The sequence below is a fragment of the Harpia harpyja genome, chromosome 1, assembly GCF_026419915.1.
Source record: "Harpia harpyja isolate bHarHar1 chromosome 1, bHarHar1 primary haplotype, whole genome shotgun sequence".
NCBI lineage: Eukaryota > Metazoa > Chordata > Aves > Accipitriformes > Accipitridae > Harpia > Harpia harpyja.
In genome coordinates, this window is record NC_068940.1 from 45,740,521 (window position 1) to 45,758,995 (window position 18,475).

The window sequence follows — 18,475 nt, forward strand, 5'->3', positions numbered from 1 at the left end:
GCTCGGCTCACTTGCCAGAGCTGAGCACCGTGTACTTTACTCGCGTAAATCTTACAGGCATTTTGCCCTGAACACCTGCGAAGATTCACCTCCTCAGGGAGACCAGGGCGTACCAGAGCCATAAAAGCACGTGGAAGAGGAGTCTGGCGACTGCTGCTGCTGCCAGTGCCGCTGTCAAGGCATGCAATAGGGTTCAGGAGCTGGGATGTACATTCTTACACTGATAAAACAAGCGTCCACACTGTGCTTAGGTCTCCGACTCGGTCCGATACTGGGAGCGTGATTAGCACGGCATAGCAATAGGAGACTAACGGTTGCCTGAAGGCTGTAAGCTCTGGCGCTGCCTCAGATCCCTGGAGCTCTGATAGAGTGCAAGCTCTACTGTTAGCGGAGTCAAGGGAAAATGGAAGCAGTCAACAAGATGAGTAAGACTCAAGGGGAACATCCTTAGAATCTTCTCTATATTCAGGCGAGTGCCAGTGCTCTGAATTTCCTCCAATCCCTCTCCCACCACGCCTGACCTCTAGGCAAGCCAGAGACTAGACCTAGGTGCATGATGTTGTTTGGCCATGGCCAACAGATGTGTCCGACTGACTGGGTATTTCCACTGCCTGGTGTACTCACTGCCTGACAACCAAACAAAACTCGGGCTGTAGCATCGTGCAAAGCTGTGCCCCTCAGTACAGCCACGGCAGCTTTTGACGAGAGCTTTCCTACTCCTCACCTGGTTCTGCAACTCAGCTAATCGACGACTGCAGCGAGCGTGAGACTCCTCCTGTGAAGAAAATGCAAGGATTTCCTTTTGGTCTCCAGTTTGGCCAGGGCCATGGTCTACGTTCCAATTCTCTTAGGTCTATACTGGGGGGCTGCTGCCACTGGGATTTGCCACTGTTCCTCTGTATGGGCAGACCCTCCTCCCACCAAGTAAGATTCTGTTCTCACCTGTCTAGAAGCAGCCATCTTGTGCTGGTCAGAGAGCGAAAATCCGCACGCATCTGGCAGCGACCGACCACTGTGATATCTCTTCAGTCTCCTCCGTTCACGTTCCACCTGCACATTGGTGATAGGAGAAAGGGTCACAGAAACCTGCCACCAAACAAGGAGCAAAAGGAGCTCTGGACATCATGGCAAGGAGATTTCTGCTCAGAGGCTGTTAATTGCACCAGAGAATGCTGCGGGCAAAAAGCACTCGAAGGAGGCTATGGAAGAGAAAGAGCAAGAGGAAACAGTTCCTGACACAAGAGCGTCAAATGTGCCTGTATGGGGACACTGGGGCAAGAAGGGTGGGACCGGAGTGAATGCGCATTTGTGAAGGCAACGGGGTGCCAGAAGAGAGAGAAAATACAAAAGCGTGTGTCCACAGGGGGAAGTGGGAGAGGGAAGGAAACAAGCAGAGGACTCCAGAGTGCTGTCTGTGGAAATGTGGTGTGATCCAGCGGACCGTGAGGCTTTGCAGAGGCAGCGAAAGCCTGTTTTACCTGCTCGAGAGTCCTCCTGAGCTCAGCATTGAGTTGCTTCAGCTCTGCCTTCTCCAGTTCCAGCCTTGCAACTGCTCGCTGCAGACATTCCAGCTGCTGTGACAGGAGTCTCTTCTCCGAGAGCCATGATAGCTGCTCCCCTTCTGCAATAGCCTGCTGGGTATACAGAGAGGAGATTATGTGAGCCGGTGCCACATAAAGGTTAGGAGGGACAGAATCGACAAGTCGGGGAGAGTGACCGGACTCGGGAATGGACAGTGCCAAGTCCCTTCTGCTCCTCCTGGTTGACGGGCCAAAACAACACACTCTCTTCCTAGGGGCCCTCCTCCCGATCGCCGTGGGGAAATCCACACAGATTTGCCTTCCGGCCTTTTGGACTGCAGCACAAGTACATCCTGAATGCGCAATGAAGCCTTTCACCTCATCAGGCAACGGTACGAATGCCATTATTTTTAATACACTGGAAAAGCTGTACCTCAGAAATCTACATCTCTGAAAGCATCCTCTAAGCACTGTCAGCGTAGCTGCTGTGCAACCATCGTTACAAAATTCTACTGAGGTTAGTACCTTAGTTTGGTCAACTGTGCCCCTTCCTTTCCATGCCAAACCCCAACCACGACACGTTGGCTAAGCTTGCCTACCTAGGAGAGAACCAAGTATCCACCCCCAACTTTTGGACTTCATTTAATTCTAACGGCAAGCTCTGTAGTTCTTTCAGTAGTTCGGGGGCTGACAGAAAACATTTCAGCAGGTGAATGCCTTGAGCTACGCAGACAGGCAAGCCTGCTGGCTACAACCACAGTTTCTTTGGCCGAGCAGGTCATGTATTTATGGGACTATATATTCCCCTATCTTTACGGGCATCGTCATTAGAATCCTTTATTGACACTTTAGTTGACTGATGATCAGTCACACTGCCTACCTGATGATGAAACCGGTCCGTGTCCCTCTCCGAAACCGTACTCTGCAGGATGGCTATTTCTTCCCTCAGAGTCCCGTTGGCCATTTCACTCTTGGTAAGGGCAAGAGTCAGTGCTTGTGCCTTCTCTCTCCATTTGACTTCTCTGCTCTCGGTCTGCTTCAAAATAGCAATCGCGCGCTCCAATTCTTCCCCCTTGGCTTTCCGCTCATCCGCCAGTTGTTGGGTTAGCTCCTTCTGTCTTTGCAAGGAACGGTCTCTCTCCTGGAGAACTCGCCTCTTCTCTGCTTCCTCTTCCTCCCATTTCTGGAGTTTCTGGATTCGTTTCTGTAGGGTCTCCCCGCCATCCTTCCATCGCAAAGCTGATGTTAATTGCTTCAAGAGTTCACTCTGCCTCCTAAGCTCTTGTTCTCTCTCCGCCAGAGTCTTCTCTAAGTACCCGACTCTGTCTCTGTGGTTCTTGATCTCTTCGTCCTTCTTTGTCAGAGTCGGCTGAACATGCTGGAGATCTTCCCGAAGAGCTCTTACTTCCTCTTCTAACTCTTCTAGTTCACCTTCGGCCTTGGTCTCTCGTTCCGTCTCGTGCAAGGCTTCTTCCAGGAGCTTCTCTTGCTCTCTGCGATGCCTAACCTCTTCATTCTTCTTGGTTAGCCTAAGCTGGAGATTCTGCAAGGTCTTCAGTTCTTCTTCTTGGCGCTGGAGTTTTTGCATGAGAGTTTCATTGTCTTCTTCTCTCTTCCTCACCGCGTGCTCAAGCAGATCCACTTGCTGCTGGCATGATGTTAGCGCTACTTTCGTGCTTTCTTCACGAAGCCGGAACATGTTCATTTGCTCCGTCTGCCTGAGGAACTCCAAATGGTTCTCCTTCAAGATTTGGCTCATTTTGTCTAGATCCTGCTCTAGACTCTTGGCCTGCTTGCCTTCTAACTCCTTCTGCTCTCGAAGCTCCTGGACGTGCTCTTGCAAAGACACTATCTCTTGATCTCTCGCTTCTAGAGAAGATTCAGCGTATTCTAGTTTTTGCAGTATAGCTTTGGTCTGCATCGCTGCCTCCTCCTTTTGCTGTTGAAGCTTAGAGATAGCCTCCTCCAGAACCTCTATCTTTTCCTCTCTTTCTTTCAGAGTCAGTTTTGTTGCTTGGAGATTTGTTTGCTCAGCTTCACGCTTTTCCTCCTTTTCCTTCCACGCCTCACATTGCTTTCTAAGGGATAACATTTCTTGTTCTTTTTCCTTTAGTGCCACTTGAAGCTGCTGCAGAATTTCCTTCTGCTGTTCAGAGTCTTGCTCTTGTTTTTGGAAGGTCTCAATCAGTTCCTTCTGAGATTCAATCATTAAATCCTTTTCTTTCAGTATTGCTGTTGTGTATTCTAAGTCTCTGTGCAAGACATTCATCTGTTCTTCTGTTTTTTCCGCAGAGCTCCTTGCTTGTTGCTTTTGGATGTCTAGGAGTCTGTCCTTTTCTTTTAAGGTTCCTAAGGTCTGCTCCAGTTGGTCACGGACAGTCCTTAACTGCATTTCCATGACTTCTTCAGCTTCCCGGATTTGCTTTTGTTGCGACTCAAGCTCTTGATCCTTTTCAGATAAAGAGAGGGTCATCTTTTCTAGTGTCCCACGAAGCTCCTGCAGGTAGCCCTCTTGCTGTTCCTTGTACTGCTGCAAGAGTCTTAACTGATCCCTTTGAGAATCACACTCGCGCTCTCTGTCCTTAAGAACTGCCCTCAGGTCTCCAAGGCTCGCGTGCAGAGATTTCACCTGTTCTCTCTCCATTTCCAGTGCTTGGATCTGCTGAGTCAGAGACAGAAGCTCCAAGTTCTTCTCCTTCAAGTTCCCTTTCATATGATCAAGATCCACCTGCAGATTTCTCACTTGTGATGCACCGTGTCGTTCTAGAATCATTATTTTCCCTTCCTGGAATTGGATCTCCCGGTCTCTCTCCTCCAGCTCTTTGCTCATCTTGCTGACAGCAGTCCTCTGCATTTCTCGCTGCTTCTCCAGCTCCCGTATCTGTTCTTGCTGGGATCCCACCTCCTGGTCTCTCTCCTCCAGCTCTTTGCTCATCTTGCTGACAGCAGTCCTCAGCATTTCTTGCTGCTTCTCCAGCTCCTGTATCTGTTCTTGCTGGGATTCAACCTTCTGTTTTTTCTCTGTTATGTCCTTGATAACCTCACTGAGAGTAGTTTCATGCGTTTCTTTCTGGTTTTCCAGCATTCTCATCTGTTGCTGGTACAACTTCATTTCTCCCTCCCTCTCTGACAGGATGGCAGTCATATGAGTGAGACTCTCCTGCAAAGCTTTTCCCTGTGCTGCCTCTTTTTGGAGCATCTGGATTTTCTCCCGCTGCGTTTCCACTTCCTCATTTTTGATTTTTAAGATAGACAATGTAGTTTGAAGTTCTTGTTCAAGGCAGCGATTCCTATCTGTTGCTGCATTTGCTCGGGTTTCGGAGCCTGTGACTGATTCCTGAAGAAGTTTTATCTCCCGTACCAGTTCTTCTTTAACTGCTCGCAGTCTGGCCCGTTCCTGCTGCAAAACAGTGACAAAGAGGTTCAATAATTCCACCTATGTATGTTTGCTTTTCGTACTAGATTTGAACTCCTGCTTCAGTGGCAGTCAGGGGCTGCCCCCTCCCTCCCTGCCTCTCGGGATGTTGTAAGACCTTTCCTGCGCCGCCCTTTCGGTTGCGTCTTTCCCAGCTTACTCGGCCAGTCCCGTCTTCCTTTTTGCCCTTCTCCGAACCTCTTCTAGCTCTAGCGTGTTCTTTTGGGGAGGAGCTGCCAGGACCGCAGCCAGGATTTAAAGTCCAGACTAACCACGATTTAGGCAGTGGCATGATGATGTTCTCTCTGATAGGGAGGGAGGAAGGGAAGACAGAACAACCCCAACATGGGATTTCCCGTTTTTGGGGTTGGGCGTTGGGGGTTTTTTTGGACCTCTGCTGTGTAGAGTTTTCATGGTACCATCCTCTAGAACCCCGCTGTGCCCTCTTGAAGGAGTAGCGGTCAGATCACAGACACAGTTACGGTGTTCATGTTCTCTTCAGGCTGCAACGCGCTTCCTGCCTTTCTTAAACCTACACTGTGGTAGCCTCTCGCTTTGCAGGCCCTGTCCCTCACGGCACAAAGGTCTCATGGCTGCCAAGGCATCGCTCCTCTTTACAAAGGGGTAGCTAAGAGACGCTTCTACCCAGACGGACAGTGTCCAGAGAAGCACTGCCAATAAGGAGCCCAGAAGAGTAAAAAAACCACACAAATTCTCCTTTCACAGTCTTTACCTCTTGCTTGGCATTCTCCACTCTCGTCCGTTCCTCCTCTTGTTGAGCTTGCATGGTAGCAACTCTCTGCTTCATATCAAACAGCTTCTTCTCGTGCTCCCTTTCTGTCTCCGCCTTCTCCTTTTCCCACTGCTCCAGCATCTCCTGTAGCTCTGAATGGTGCCCTTCCCGCTCGCTTGCCTGATGAGGGGAGAAAAAGACTTCAAGATGGAGTCCCAGCCAAGCTTCTCAAAAAAATGGGAAGCTTCATCCCTCCCACAAACCCCCACCTCAACAGCGCACAGTAGTGGCTTTGTGCCCTCCATAAATCATGTCCTATCAAGGAACTTAAAAGGAGGGTCAGCTGGTGGAAGAAGAGGAGATGTTACCTTCCCCTCTCTGGCGGCTGCCTGTTTCCTAGCACCTCTCGCCTACGGGATTTCTCTCTAGTCTCAGAGTCTCTATTTTCAAAGCTCAACTCCATTCTCATCGAGGAAAAGATGCAGATGGACTGCAGGGTGAGAAAGAGACCAGCACCCCCATGCCCTAGTCACAAGACGGGCCACGAACTCAAGTACCAGGAACAAGGGGCTGTTCCATCTGTTCTGTATGCTTTAAGCCCAAAGATAACACCTCTGTCAACCGTGAAAGGACAGAAAGAAAGGAACAAAGTTCCCACGACTGCAGTTGGCAGGAAAGTTAGGAGTCTACTTCATGGTAGACAGGAGTCTGGTAAGATCCTACCCCTTTACTGCCATGCTTTGGGTGGGGACCACCCAACCTTCTGCTCAACTCGTCTCAGGCCCACAGGGAATCCGTGGCTTGCATTTACTGTCCCGGCATAGTCCTGTAGGTCTTCACGTGCTTTCAAGTGCGAGCCGTTGGCTCTGCTGCCTGGCCTAGCAACGTGTGGCCTATGACAGACGCTTGCTGCCATCTCACACGCTCAGGCTATTATTCTTCTAAAGCCAGCCCACAAAGCTTGCCTGAAGAATTCAGAAGCATATTGTTTCCTACCAGGTCTTGCAGGAGCTTGTTTATTTCCACTTCGTGATCAGTTTCCCGAAGTCTGAGGGTATCGTTATACTGCTCTTCTGTCCGCAAGAGCTGTTGCGCCATGTTTGCCCGTTCCTGCTTCAGGAGAGATCTCTCTGCTTCCAGCTCACATTGAAGGCACTTCACTTCCCCTGCAAACGTGACAAATGGCAAGATTCAGGGCCTACACAAACAGCGGTTCTGACTTCACTAACCTTCAGCCATTTGAATTTTTTCAGTGTAGGAGGGATCTGTGTCCAGCTCCTTCACTCCTTAGAAGCACTGCAGACAGAGAGCTATTTTTATACCATCCTCCCTAGGCAGGGGGATCACCAGAAACAAAGCACACGAGGCTCTCACCTTGTATCACCTCCTTGGCCTGCCTGACTGTGTGAAGTTGGATTTCAAGCTGACTCCTGGCGATCTCCAGCTGACATAAGCGCTGCTGAGCCTCAAGCAGGCTGGATTCCAGGGTCTCCTTCCCTGACCTACAAGACGCCAATACGGAGAGAAATGAGTTTCTTGCTCCTGACGCCCACAGGGAGTTAGTCCAGTGAGAACTGGTTCAAGATCCCTACCCCTCAGTACGGAAAATGGGTTGCATGGAAACTGGTATACAGAAGGCATATTTCTGCCGTTTAAAAGAGCAATGCAGGCCCCTCCGAGGGAAAGCCCAGGCTTTGCTTATGACCTAGCGTAACACAGAAAGCCCAGACGAATTTGATCTCCATAGCCAAATCTTAAATTGCTATTGTCTGATCTATGACACACGGGTAGCTGTGCTCACAAAGTCTGTGCCAGCAAGCAAAAGCCCAGCCTCTGCTCGCAGCCCTTTGCTCATCGTCACTTCCAGGTTGCTCTGCAGGGGCACAGAGTAAGAGTATCTCCCTGGCTGACTCGTGACTTTTTGATGCCGTTCGTAGTGTACGTACAGGGAGGTGATCTTCCAGACTCCCTATATTTCAAAGGGACTAAAGCAATACATCAGATGATATAGTAAAATCTCATGCTTGTAAGCAGCATCTGTGAGAAATCTGAACTAGATTTTATCTGAACAAGGACTACCTGAAAGGAGAGACAGGTAGCCTTCAGTTTAAACTCTTGGAAGTTCAAGAGAAAAACTTGCTACTTTTCTCTAAGCGTTGCTAACTAAGTAGGCAGTAGCCCAAATGACTTGCCGCTCTTTAAAATGGAAGTTGTAGTACTGCGGAGGCAAATTGTTACATCCATAGACTTCAACCAACTGCTGCGTATGACACACAGGATTCTGGAACCAGAAGCTGAAGTTGCCTCCCTGATCTAACACGGCGTCCTGCGTGCCAGGTTCCTACCATACACAGCACTGCCTCACTAGTACAGGCATGCAACCAGGATAACATCCTTCAGGGTAAAGGGGCACCCGAGTGGTACAACAATAAGACCCACAACAGTAGGATTTCACTGCTTTGATGGACGATGGAGGATGTCTCTTCAAGAAGGAGAACAAGCACATATTTCTGACTACGCCTATCTCTGGCAGTCCAAAGTAAATATGCTCCATTTTAAGGATAAATCAAAGTCAGTCTCTAAAACACAACAGAGAAGATAAGAATCCAAAACTGTGACGACAACAACAGGCTCTTGAGAACAACGTCTGGCAAGAATAGTTGCTACAGCCCAATAATTGACAGAACATAATTCAGCTGGATCAAATAAGAGGAGCTGGAGCTCAGAAGCAGCAGCAGCTCTCAAGAAACAGACTGAGTCAAAATGGTGTTTATCAGCCTTGCTAACAACATACTCTGGAGTGGTAAGGCGTAAAAGTCAAGAAGCATGACAAACGGTCTCTAATTTGTACAGCTCTGCAAGTTCAGGAGTCTTCTAAAAAAGACCTGAGAGGAGGACAAACATCTCGATACGTTGGGTAGTTTGGGGTTGGTTTTTTTTTAAAAGCAGAACTTGTCACGTGGGATCTTAGAAACCTGATCCAGCAGAAGGACAAAATCTTGTTCCTTCCCTGCATAAACTCCTCCATGATGTCTATCTCAAAACAGCACGTGGTAAGGAGTACCGGACCCAGACATCAATGATGGGCAACAATTCCCGCAGACTGGCGACCATTCAAAAGAGGCTTCCCTGCTGCTGGTGTAACCAACTCTAGGTCCTGCACCACAGGTAACAAGAGTTAGACTAGAAACAGTAGGCCCTCAAGATTTTCAGCACGAGCCTCTAGCTTCACCCTAAACGGCAGCGTCCTACTCGCAATGTCCGTACGTAGTAGCCTTGAATTCTGAAGATCCCACGTCAAACTACTTGATAAGGAAAGATCCAAGTTCAAACGCGCAGAACAAGAAACCAAAACCAGAGAGAAGCTTTGGGTTTCAGTAAACATCTGCATGGTTTAATTACTACTCAATGCAGAGCCAAGGTACCAGATACCGAGGAATTATGCTGGCTTGCTTTGGACTTCACACAGGAACGTGCAAGGGGGCATAAACATGAGCCCAAGGCTCAGGAGAGCTTTGTTAGCTTTAGCTGTCAGAAAAATAACCTTCAAACCATGCTGTACTGGTTTGGGTTTTTGGTTTTTTTTTTGCTCGAGATTCTTCCGTTTTCTGTCCATGGAAGGTGAAAACGGCTGAAAAGCTTACAGGATGCAACGAATCCTCGTGTAATGATTATCACCTCTATAATTACAGACATTAAATAATCTCCTGCCTAGGGTCTCCCCCCTGCCTTTACCTGGCCTCTGCCAGCTGCTCTGCAAGGCCTCGTCTCTCCTGCTCCGTGGCTGCCAGTCGCACCTCTAGGGCAGCCTTCTCGTGCACCAGCAATTCCTTCTCTTTGGATACGTTGGCCAGTGCCTGCCCTTGGCGAGAGGACTCCTGCCGCAACTGCTCCAGACCACTGCTAGCTGACTCTTGCTGGCGGTGAACCTGAAAGCGGGACAAAATACAGTTAGAGTCCTTCCTCTGGAGTTCTGTGCAGAGCCAGCCAGTGCCACTTCTGAATCAGCTAGAGGAGAGAGAGCTCCGGTACTCTGGCCTGAAAGTTTAAGAGCATCTGCTTTATACCGCCCTAACACCCTGGGCTGCCAAAAGGCACTAGGGCTGTTAACCCGAAAGCGATGTGTAAGGCCCTACTGGGTTGCCTGGGACCAGACAGCCCCTTCAGGACAAACGTACACACCCCAGACTACACGTTTTCACGCAACAATACCACATCTTCCACAACTGCCACCTTGCAAACTAAAATTCTATCAGGATCTATTCCAGTGCTGGAAATTTTCAGGAAAGTTTGAGCAAAAGCAACTTTGCTCGCCGAATAAAGTGGACATACACGTGGTTTCTCCTCCTAGAAGAAGAAAAACCAACATCAAAGCGTCACCTTGTCGCAAAACACCACCACACACCTACTTCAGTGTGTACAGCAGTCGGATGCAATGAGGTGATCCTTGGCAGGGAAACAGCCCTTGTGGTGGGCAGTGTCATTTAGTGATTTACGGAAGTCTGGCTGGTGTGGCCAAAGAGATGGTAGACTCTATTTGGACAGTAGTTCATGTCAACAATACTGTTTACTTGTCTTACACAAACAAGTTGTCCAATAGACCTTGCTGGCATTCCAGCCTGAAGACTAACCGTGATTTTATAGCTTTCCTCTGCAGTATAATACCTCTGCTGGCTATTTGCCAAACAGACCACGTACTCCAAAACTAAGGCTGTCTAACAGAGAACAGACCATCAGAAACAAACAATTCTCCTCTCAAAGTTATCCCATAAGACCTAAGATTGTACATTATGAAACTGACACTGAAATGATGGCAAGCTCCCTAGTCTCCTCCAGCGATACAATTCTCCCAAGCTCTTTTTCCACTCTACCAAAACCAGTTAGTCCAGAGTAAACAGTCTCCTGTGATCACCTCTTTCTCATCTTCTCCCTCAAAGCCTAAAGAGGATCTAGCAATTCAAAGCTGCGTGTATGTCGTAAAATACAGTTCCAACGATTTCAGGATGTCATTCCCGTTCTTAGCAGTACAAGACAGCAGACGCTGACTTGCCGCTTTGTCCCGCCCTCTAGGCCCCAACAAGCGGAGCTTGGAAAGTTGCAGACTTCACAACAAAAAGCATAAATAGAAACATGCAGCCCCGGGGGTTTTTGGCCTCAGAAAATGGGTGAGGAGCTTGCTTGTTTGCTTACAGGGTAAGGATTACGCAAGGCAAATCACCTCTCTGCAGCTTATCAAAAGCCAAAAAAGAGGCCAACACAGGCAGGTGGATTAAAGGAATCTGTAGAAGCAGAGGACAACTCAGAGAATTGCACAACAGCTCTGCGAGCCATCAACACATTTCCGGAAGGAAGTAAACAAAGCCGTCTGACCTCCAGCGCTACCAAGTGTCTCCTTGACAAAAACCACTGCAGAATCCAACAGATACAGCTTCACTGAGCCAAGCAGCCAAAAGCCCACCCAGAAAGCACCAGGTTTTTGGTCTCACCTGATTGAGTTTCTCTTGGGTTTCTGCCTTCTCCTCTGCCAGCATCCTCAGCTCTACCTGCAGCCCCTCCTGTTGCTCCTCTGCTTCCTTCAGCAGCTGCTCCAGGTGGGCTTTCTCTGCGCTCAGCGCCTCATTTGTTCTCTCCCACAAGTTCAGCTTCTCCTGGTCAGAGATCTTTGCTCTCTCCATCTCGTCCACTTTACCTGACAGAACGTCAAGCTCTTGCTCCAGCTACAATCACAGAAGCACAGAGGAAATAAAATAACAGTAAGATTTACTCTGTAGGAGCTTTGGCTTGGACAGAGAAAAGAGCAACGTTTCCATATTCAGACAGTCATACTGTCTGAAGGCAAGAAGTCTGAGAAGCAGCAGCAGCTGGAGACAAACACCTGGCAAGATCTTTGACAACTCTGCTCACCTGCAACACAAGTTTGTTCAGCTGCACTTTATCCAAGGCAAGAGCTTCATTGATACTGCTCATGTTCGCTGCTGCAACGTGTAGATCGGCTATTTCAGCACTCAGCTTATTCTGAGCCCCTGTCAACTCCGCTACCGACTGCTCTGCCTGAAGAGACGAAAGAACAACATGACAACAAAGACAGGAAAATCCCTGACTTCAAGCAGCAACTCCAGATCCCCTGTCGTGTCTCTGACACACTCCCAGTTCAGCGTTCCCAACAAGCACGTGGGCACTAACTACACCAGAGAGCCTCTGTGGTCTGATCACCGTCTTCCAAGAAGGACAACAACATTGTCCCTGTCTTCTACTGCCAGAAACAGCATCTGTGGTGGTCTTGCTATCACAGCTGCCTCTCCCACAAGTGCTGCCTCGGAATAAGGTGACCATACCTTCTCCAGTGCCACGGTAAGCTCCTGTTTCTCTTGCTTCAGCAGATCCCTCTGAAGGTGCGATTCCTCCAGCATCTCTCTTGCGACCACCAACTCGCTCTGTAATAATGAATGTTCTCCTTCAAGTGCAGCTAAGTCCTTCGGTCTATGAGAAGGGGAAAGACAAACAAGTTTTTAACGTAAAAAACATTGTCCTTTCCAAAACCACGAGTATAGAATCATAGAATCATTTAGGTTGGAAAAGACCTTTGAGATCATCGAGTCCAACCGTAAACCTAACACTGCCAAGTCCACCACTAAACCGTGTCCCTAAGCACCACACTCCACAGGTCTTCGAAACACCTCCAGGGATGGTGGCTCAACCACTTCCCTGGGCAGCCCGTCCCAACGCTTGACAACCCTTTCGGTGAAGAAATTTTTCCTAAGATCCAATCTAAACCTCCCCTGGCACAACTTGAGGCCGTTTCCTCTCGTCCTATCACTTGTTACTCGGGAAAAGAGACCGACACCCACCTCGCTACAACCGCCTTTCAGGTAGCTAACAGCTTCCCGCCTGCTAGTTCTCTCTCTCCTCTTTCATACGTTGGACACAAGACTTTCCAAAGTTCTTCTTTGGGTAAGACAGACTTCTAAAGTCCACATTAATAGTCCCACAACTACTTTTGCCTTCAGCAGCGAACTGATGAAGGAGCTGGCAATCTATCTGGGGAGATGTGCATGAATTTCCCAAACTAATTATCACAGGATCACAGGATGCTTCAGGTTAGTACGTGTGATGTTGCAAAATGGCACTCCTTGCCCCAAAGGCCTTCTGCACTCAGTCTAGCGTGGAAACGGCAGTACGGAGGGGCTACATTGCATATGATGGTCCTGTGCAAATTCCTCCCAACTCCTTTAGCACAGCCCTGGGTAGCAAAAGGGCTGTACAAGAGACACAGCTCTCTTTACGCTGGTCTCCATTTCTCACCAAGAATCAGTTAATAGCAAAAACATTGTAATATGCCATCTCTTTTCCAGTCCTGCCTTACTCACAAGAGCTTCTGTCTGTCAGATGGTTTCTTCTATCCGTTCTGTTGAAGGCAATAGTTTGACTAGGGACAGGAACAAGGCTGTGCAGTATGGGTGCGTTTTAAACGTGAACACAGCCCACCCTATGAATCCAACAAGCACCCACAGAAGACAACGCTGCTAACAGCAAAGTTTAAAACACATTTACCTGTCCTGAAGCTCCTTCTTCTCCGGGTCCCCTTCGACTTGTAAGTGCATCACTGCCCAAGTCTTCTGGCTTATTTCCTGTTCCGCTTGCTGCTGTGCCTGATCCTTGAGGACAGGTCTACCCAGCGTAACGGATTCCCAGGGCCGTACGCCACAGTTTAGGTGGGAGCAGTTTACAAGTATAGATCCAGAAAGCCTCATTTGCTCTGCCTTCAGCTCTGACAAATCTCTGAAGAAGAATCAAGAAGGAGGTAACGTTCACACCACCATCTTTATCAGCTGACTCGCTTCCGAAGCACGGAATTGCGCAACAGGAAAAGCCGGCAGGAAAGACGACATCTTCGTTGGGGACGAATCACTCATCTGACACTTTGGGATCAGGACACATCTTGATCCTTGGGCAATGGGTCTATTTGATGGTTGAGGAATGAATCTCTTTTCTCCTCAGAGATAAGACGAAATGTATGGAACAGCCAGAAGGCTTCAGGAATTAACTAGCGGGTCAGGCATACTCTACGCATTAAGGAAAGCTTATCACCAAATAAGGTAAACGGCTGACGGTAACCCAGAGTTTGAAATTGCATGCTGACACCAGAAGAATTTACTGTTAGGCTACGCTATTTTTCTCTGCACAGAAGGCAGCTGTGAGAAAGGAACCTCAGAGAGCCCAAGAACAGGAAAACAATCATAAAAGGGAGGGATCAAACTAAGCAAAATCAATTGGAGAAATGTAATAGCAGGGTAGAGAAGCTATTCTTTCTCTCAACAGTGTTGGTACAGGAATAAGCGGATGCAAACTGACCAGGATAAACGTAAGCTGGAAATGAGAAGGAAAAAATAAATATATATATATATATATATATTCATGAATGATCTTTCCATCAGGAGCAGTGGGAAAGGAAAGCCAGTGAGATTTAAGGCAAATTTTAATCACTCTATAAAAGGGGACCGCCCCGCATGCTGCATGCATAGCTTTGGTGAGTCTCTTCCAACTCGTCCACATATGCCTGTGTCTGTGTTAATATGCCCAAACATCACCATAGTCAAGTTCACCTGTTCAGGGCCTCTGCACTGCTTATAGCCTGAGCCCCTCAGCTTTATCTGAAAACCAGCAGCAAACAAAATGCTTCTGAATATAGCCTAAGGCATGCTTAATGCCATCGCTTCGGACTGCCAAAGGAGAAATTGTATCTTTAGCCGCAGCTAGGGTAACATCAAGGCTCAAAAAGCAGCTGGGAAGGGAAGCTATGTTTTTTCTGCAACGAGATCTAGCCTTCACTTCTACTCACCGGTCAGTGGCAGTCTTCATTTCCAGGAAATGACAGCGGAAGGTTACCACCTGACGCCACAGGCTGAGTAGACGGCTGCGTTCACCCCTTAGGTAGCTGTCATAAAGCTAAACAGGCCAAGACAAAAAGAAATGCCAATTCAGCCTTCGCTGTCACTGTACAAGCCTTTCAGATAGGAGAGGGTACAACCGTCATCACCAGGTCTCCTTTAAGAACTATTCCAACGGGGGCGGGGGGGGGGGCGGGCATCAAGGACTGAAGAGCCACCACAGAGGCATCCTCAGTAGACCTGCCACCTGACTGCAAAGAAGGGAACATCCACACTTCCCCTGCAGGAGCGGGTATCAACAAAGCAAACTGATCGCGATTCATCGTCTCGCCCTGCAGAGGTGTCTAACAGCCTCGGTGGAGGAAGACAAAAACAAGCCCCTCCGAGACCAGTGTCAGATTTGCTTACAACAGCCTATTGGTAAGGGAGGCCTGTCCTGTTCTTCTGTTGGCTACCCTGAATCCGAAAACACACAGACCTCTCTTTGGCCTCCACTGCTGTAGACAGAGATTTAGGAACTATTAAAAAACAGACGAGCGTTCATGTGTCACTGCCCTACAGTGCCCAGCAACAGCAAGCATTTGCCTTTGAGAACGAGCAGTACGGTCACAGCACGCGGGCACCTTCCATCACCACAATTTGCTGACACTCCTCCATCTCACACCCCTGTCTTCTGCTCGTAAACACCAATACATCCTCAACAGTGCCACAACTTTCACACAGCAAGTTCTCCAGGCCAGAAATAAAACCCATTCTCATTCCACCCCGGCATCGCGTCTGACATTCCCGTCGCCCATCCTTACCTCACGTTCGCTGCGCCACTCACTCTCCTTCAATTCCAGCTCCTCCCGGGCCCTCATCCAATCCGCCGTCAGTTTTCCAACATCTTCTTTAAGGGCTGAATTAACCTCATTCGCTTCATCGAGGTGCTCCTGCAGGAGAGCGTTCACTTCTGCCAGATTCTCACACCTTGGAAAGGGAGAAACAGCAATGAGGTCACTGAACAACTGCTATCCACAAGCAGCACCCCCGTCATTTCCCAACTCCCTCAACGCTGACTTTGTTGTCAAACTGAGAGGCAGTAAAAGTGCTTGCTAGGATTAACTGAGATCTCTCTGTGATGGCGTACTCATTTGCTTCTCCTTGCTTTAAGCCTTCTACTTCCACCTACAATTGCGGTTTCCCCTTCAACTTTGATGATGCCCACAGTTCACGTCTTGCCTCCCCTTCGTGCTGTCTGATCACTGGATGCATCACCTTTCTCTAGCACTCTGCTGAGCCGCTCACCTACTGAACCACAGAATAATCTAGGCTGGAAAGGGACCTTTGGAAGTCACCCGGAATAACCCCCCGCTCAAAACAGAGACATTCAGCACACAACACTATTACTGCACCACAGAAAACAGACTGTGGACCTTTCTCCTTTCAAAGCAGCTTGCCCAGCTGCTCCCCTTGGGGAGACCAGGCAGCACTGACAGGTTTTCCCTCACTTCCACGAGCATCCAGGATACCAGGTACGAGGGAACGCTTCTTCCCTGTACCTTTGCTGCTCCTCTTCCACCTGAAGCAGTGCTTTCTCCAGGCTCTGGTCTTCTGTGGCTTCCCACCTGCCTGGAAGGGGTCCCTTCAGAAGAAAGGAAAAGTTTAGTCAAATTCTTGTCTTCCCTTCACTGCTGCTAGCATCCACCGCTTTCCGCTCCATTCGCTTGGGTAGCTCAGGAGCTCGTGGCTTCTTCCAGGCGTAACAGTGTCGTGACTATGGAGAGCAAGGGAGGTGCTCAACGCGAGTAGCTCTCCTCAGTCCCCCACCGTGGCACTCTCGCAGCTAGGTCTCCTTAGCTCACAACCGTGACTGCTCACTTCGACTTGAAGCCTGGGAATGCTCTCCTACTCTCCTACCCTCTGTTCTTCCTAGGTTTACTTTAGCCGTGAAGCAGAAAGAAAAGCACGTGGCCGTATGTTGAACGCCAGCATTCTTGCCTTCCAAAATGCCACGTTTCAACCCATTCTTTTTCAGAGACGGCCATATAACGTAACAGGCAGTGTGGCCCTCTCCTGAGCCCTAGGACAAAATGCTACGCCAGCAATAAAGCACTCTTTCTCAAAACTAAAATCCCCCTCCACAGGGTTTCCTGCACTGGCATTTCTGGGACCACTGGCTCCTCTAAGAATGGCAACTGCACAAAACACTCACCGGCAAACTTACAGCGCTGCTTTAAACCCTCAGGCAGCAAAATCTTGCTTCCCTCTGCCATTGCTTTGGGGAGCTTGCTTTGGCCTGCGTTAACGAATGCTACCTACACGGTCTTTACTTAGCAACCTGCACACTCACCCCTCCTGCTGCCAGCTGCTGCTCCAACTCTCGACACCGAGTCCGGTACTGCAGTACCTGGATGGAGACATAGAATGAAGATGAGCGAATGCAGCTTGCAACAGGCTCGGCTCCTCCTGCGTTAGCTTTTCTCCAAGTCTTTACAGCCCAAGCACAGCACGTTCCACAGCGCTGCCGATGCCGCCAACAAGAAGTCCTTACGATACAGGCAAGCTTCACTTTATCTCGTACTGAAGAAACTGAGACGGGGTTTCTTTTACACGTACTGCTACCTGCTCATCCTAAGAGCTGCCTGCCTCGGCCCGGGGCCGCCCCAAACCACCCCCGCCGGCTCGGCTCCTGCCTCTGGGACAGCCCCCTGCTAACGTGGCCCAACAAAGGCGCCTGCGAGCCGGGCATCTTTATTTCAGTACGGACAAGCCCTCACGAGAGGCTCGGCAGGGTGACAGCGGCAGGGCCAGGCGCCCAGCGGGCCGGGCCGGGCCGGGCCGGGCCGGGCCGGGCCGGGCGGAGGAGGGCGGCTCCCGGGGCCTCCCCCGAGCTGCGGGCTCGGCGCCGTCCCGCCCGCGGCAGCGCCGGGGAACGCCCCGGGGAGGGCCCCGCTGGGGCCGCGCCTTCGCCCCCCGACGTCGCCATCGCCGCCGCCGAGGCCCCTCTCAGCGCTGCGCGGGCGGCCCGGGCACCCCGGCCCCGCCACCGCGGCCCGTCCCCGGGCAGCTCCCCGCCGGGCCGGCGCCCCCGCTCCTCACCTTCGCCTGCAGCTTCCGCACCAGCACCGCTTGCCGGTGCTGCGCCTCCTGCGAGCTCTGCAGCCGGCGCCGCAGGGAGGCCTGGCTCCGCGCCGCCATGCCCCCGCTCTCCAGCCGGGCTCCGCCGCCTGACGGGCCCCGCGGCGGGGGCTGCTCCGCGGCCTGCCCCGGCGGACCGCGCTCAGGCGCCTGCCAGAGGCGGGCGCAGCGGCTCACCCTGCCCGCCGGGCGCGACCGGGCGCCGGGCGGGAGAGCCGGGCTCGCTCGGGGCCGCTCTGTGGCAGCGCTTCCCTTCTCCCTTCTCGCTTCTCCTCGCTGCTCGCTGAGGGTGCGGGGGAGAGGCCGCCCCGGCAGCCCTTCGCTCCAGCGCGTTCCGCTCAGAGACCGTTAAGGGCCCCGCAGAACGCTGGGGGCAAAAAGCGCTCCCGGTGCAGTCTGGGAGAGAAGGAGCGCGAGGAAAGCCCAGAGGGTCGGATGGCGGGGTCTGGGGCCACTGGGGCAAGAAGGGTGGGACCGCAGGGACGGTGGAAAAGGTCCATCGCCCAGGGAAGCCAACTGAAGAGCTGGAACTTTCTACGAAAAGCTCCAACTTCAGCCCCTGGAGCAGGAGTTCCCATCTAGTACGAAACCCAGGCATACATAGGTGGAACGACTGAAGCTTTCGCTCCCTGTTTTGCAGCAGGAACGGGACAGACTGCAAGCAGCGAGAGAAAAACCGGCATGGCAGAGAAAAGTTCAAATTTACAGGACAACGAACTCTGTGAATTAAGCTTTATTTCATGAGCACGTGAAGAAATACAACACACACACACGACAAACAGGGCTCGGTCCCCTTTGC

The 18,475-nt window shown here is 50.5% G+C and overlaps 1 protein-coding gene across 4 annotated transcripts in view; it reads right to left on the bottom strand.

The window, feature by feature from the left end:
* The window catches only part of LOC128143433 (centrosome-associated protein CEP250-like), a 19,836-nt gene extending 1,975 nt beyond the window's left edge, over nucleotides 1–17,861 (bottom strand). The window contains exons 1-17 of one of the 4 annotated variants that reach the window (XM_052790647.1): nucleotides 17,638–17,861; nucleotides 16,889–16,945; nucleotides 16,098–16,180; nucleotides 15,360–15,525; nucleotides 14,508–14,614; nucleotides 13,220–13,447; nucleotides 12,004–12,148; nucleotides 11,573–11,719; nucleotides 11,155–11,385; nucleotides 9,404–9,597; nucleotides 7,043–7,170; nucleotides 6,665–6,834; nucleotides 5,669–5,848; nucleotides 2,401–4,917; nucleotides 1,479–1,634; nucleotides 943–1,050; nucleotides 725–775 (exon numbers count right to left, since the gene is read on the bottom strand). In XM_052790647.1, the coding sequence (XP_052646607.1) occupies nucleotides 725–775; nucleotides 943–1,050; nucleotides 1,479–1,634; nucleotides 2,401–4,917; nucleotides 5,669–5,848; nucleotides 6,665–6,834; nucleotides 7,043–7,170; nucleotides 9,404–9,597; nucleotides 11,155–11,385; nucleotides 11,573–11,719; nucleotides 12,004–12,148; nucleotides 13,220–13,447; nucleotides 14,508–14,614; nucleotides 15,360–15,525; nucleotides 16,098–16,180; nucleotides 16,889–16,945; nucleotides 17,638–17,736 (4,767 nt within the window). In that variant the 5' untranslated portion in view covers nucleotides 17,737–17,861. Of the gene's footprint in view, nucleotides 1–724; nucleotides 776–942; nucleotides 1,051–1,478; nucleotides 1,635–2,400; nucleotides 4,921–5,668; nucleotides 5,849–6,664; nucleotides 6,835–7,042; nucleotides 7,171–9,403; nucleotides 9,598–11,154; nucleotides 11,386–11,572; nucleotides 11,720–12,003; nucleotides 12,149–13,219; nucleotides 13,448–14,507; nucleotides 14,615–15,359; nucleotides 15,526–16,097; nucleotides 16,181–16,888; nucleotides 16,946–17,637 lie in introns of all 4 variants that reach the window. The other 3 variants (XM_052790656.1, XM_052790638.1, XM_052790665.1) reach the window with 3 other exon arrangements.
* Nucleotides 17,862–18,475: the final 614 nt, after the last annotated feature.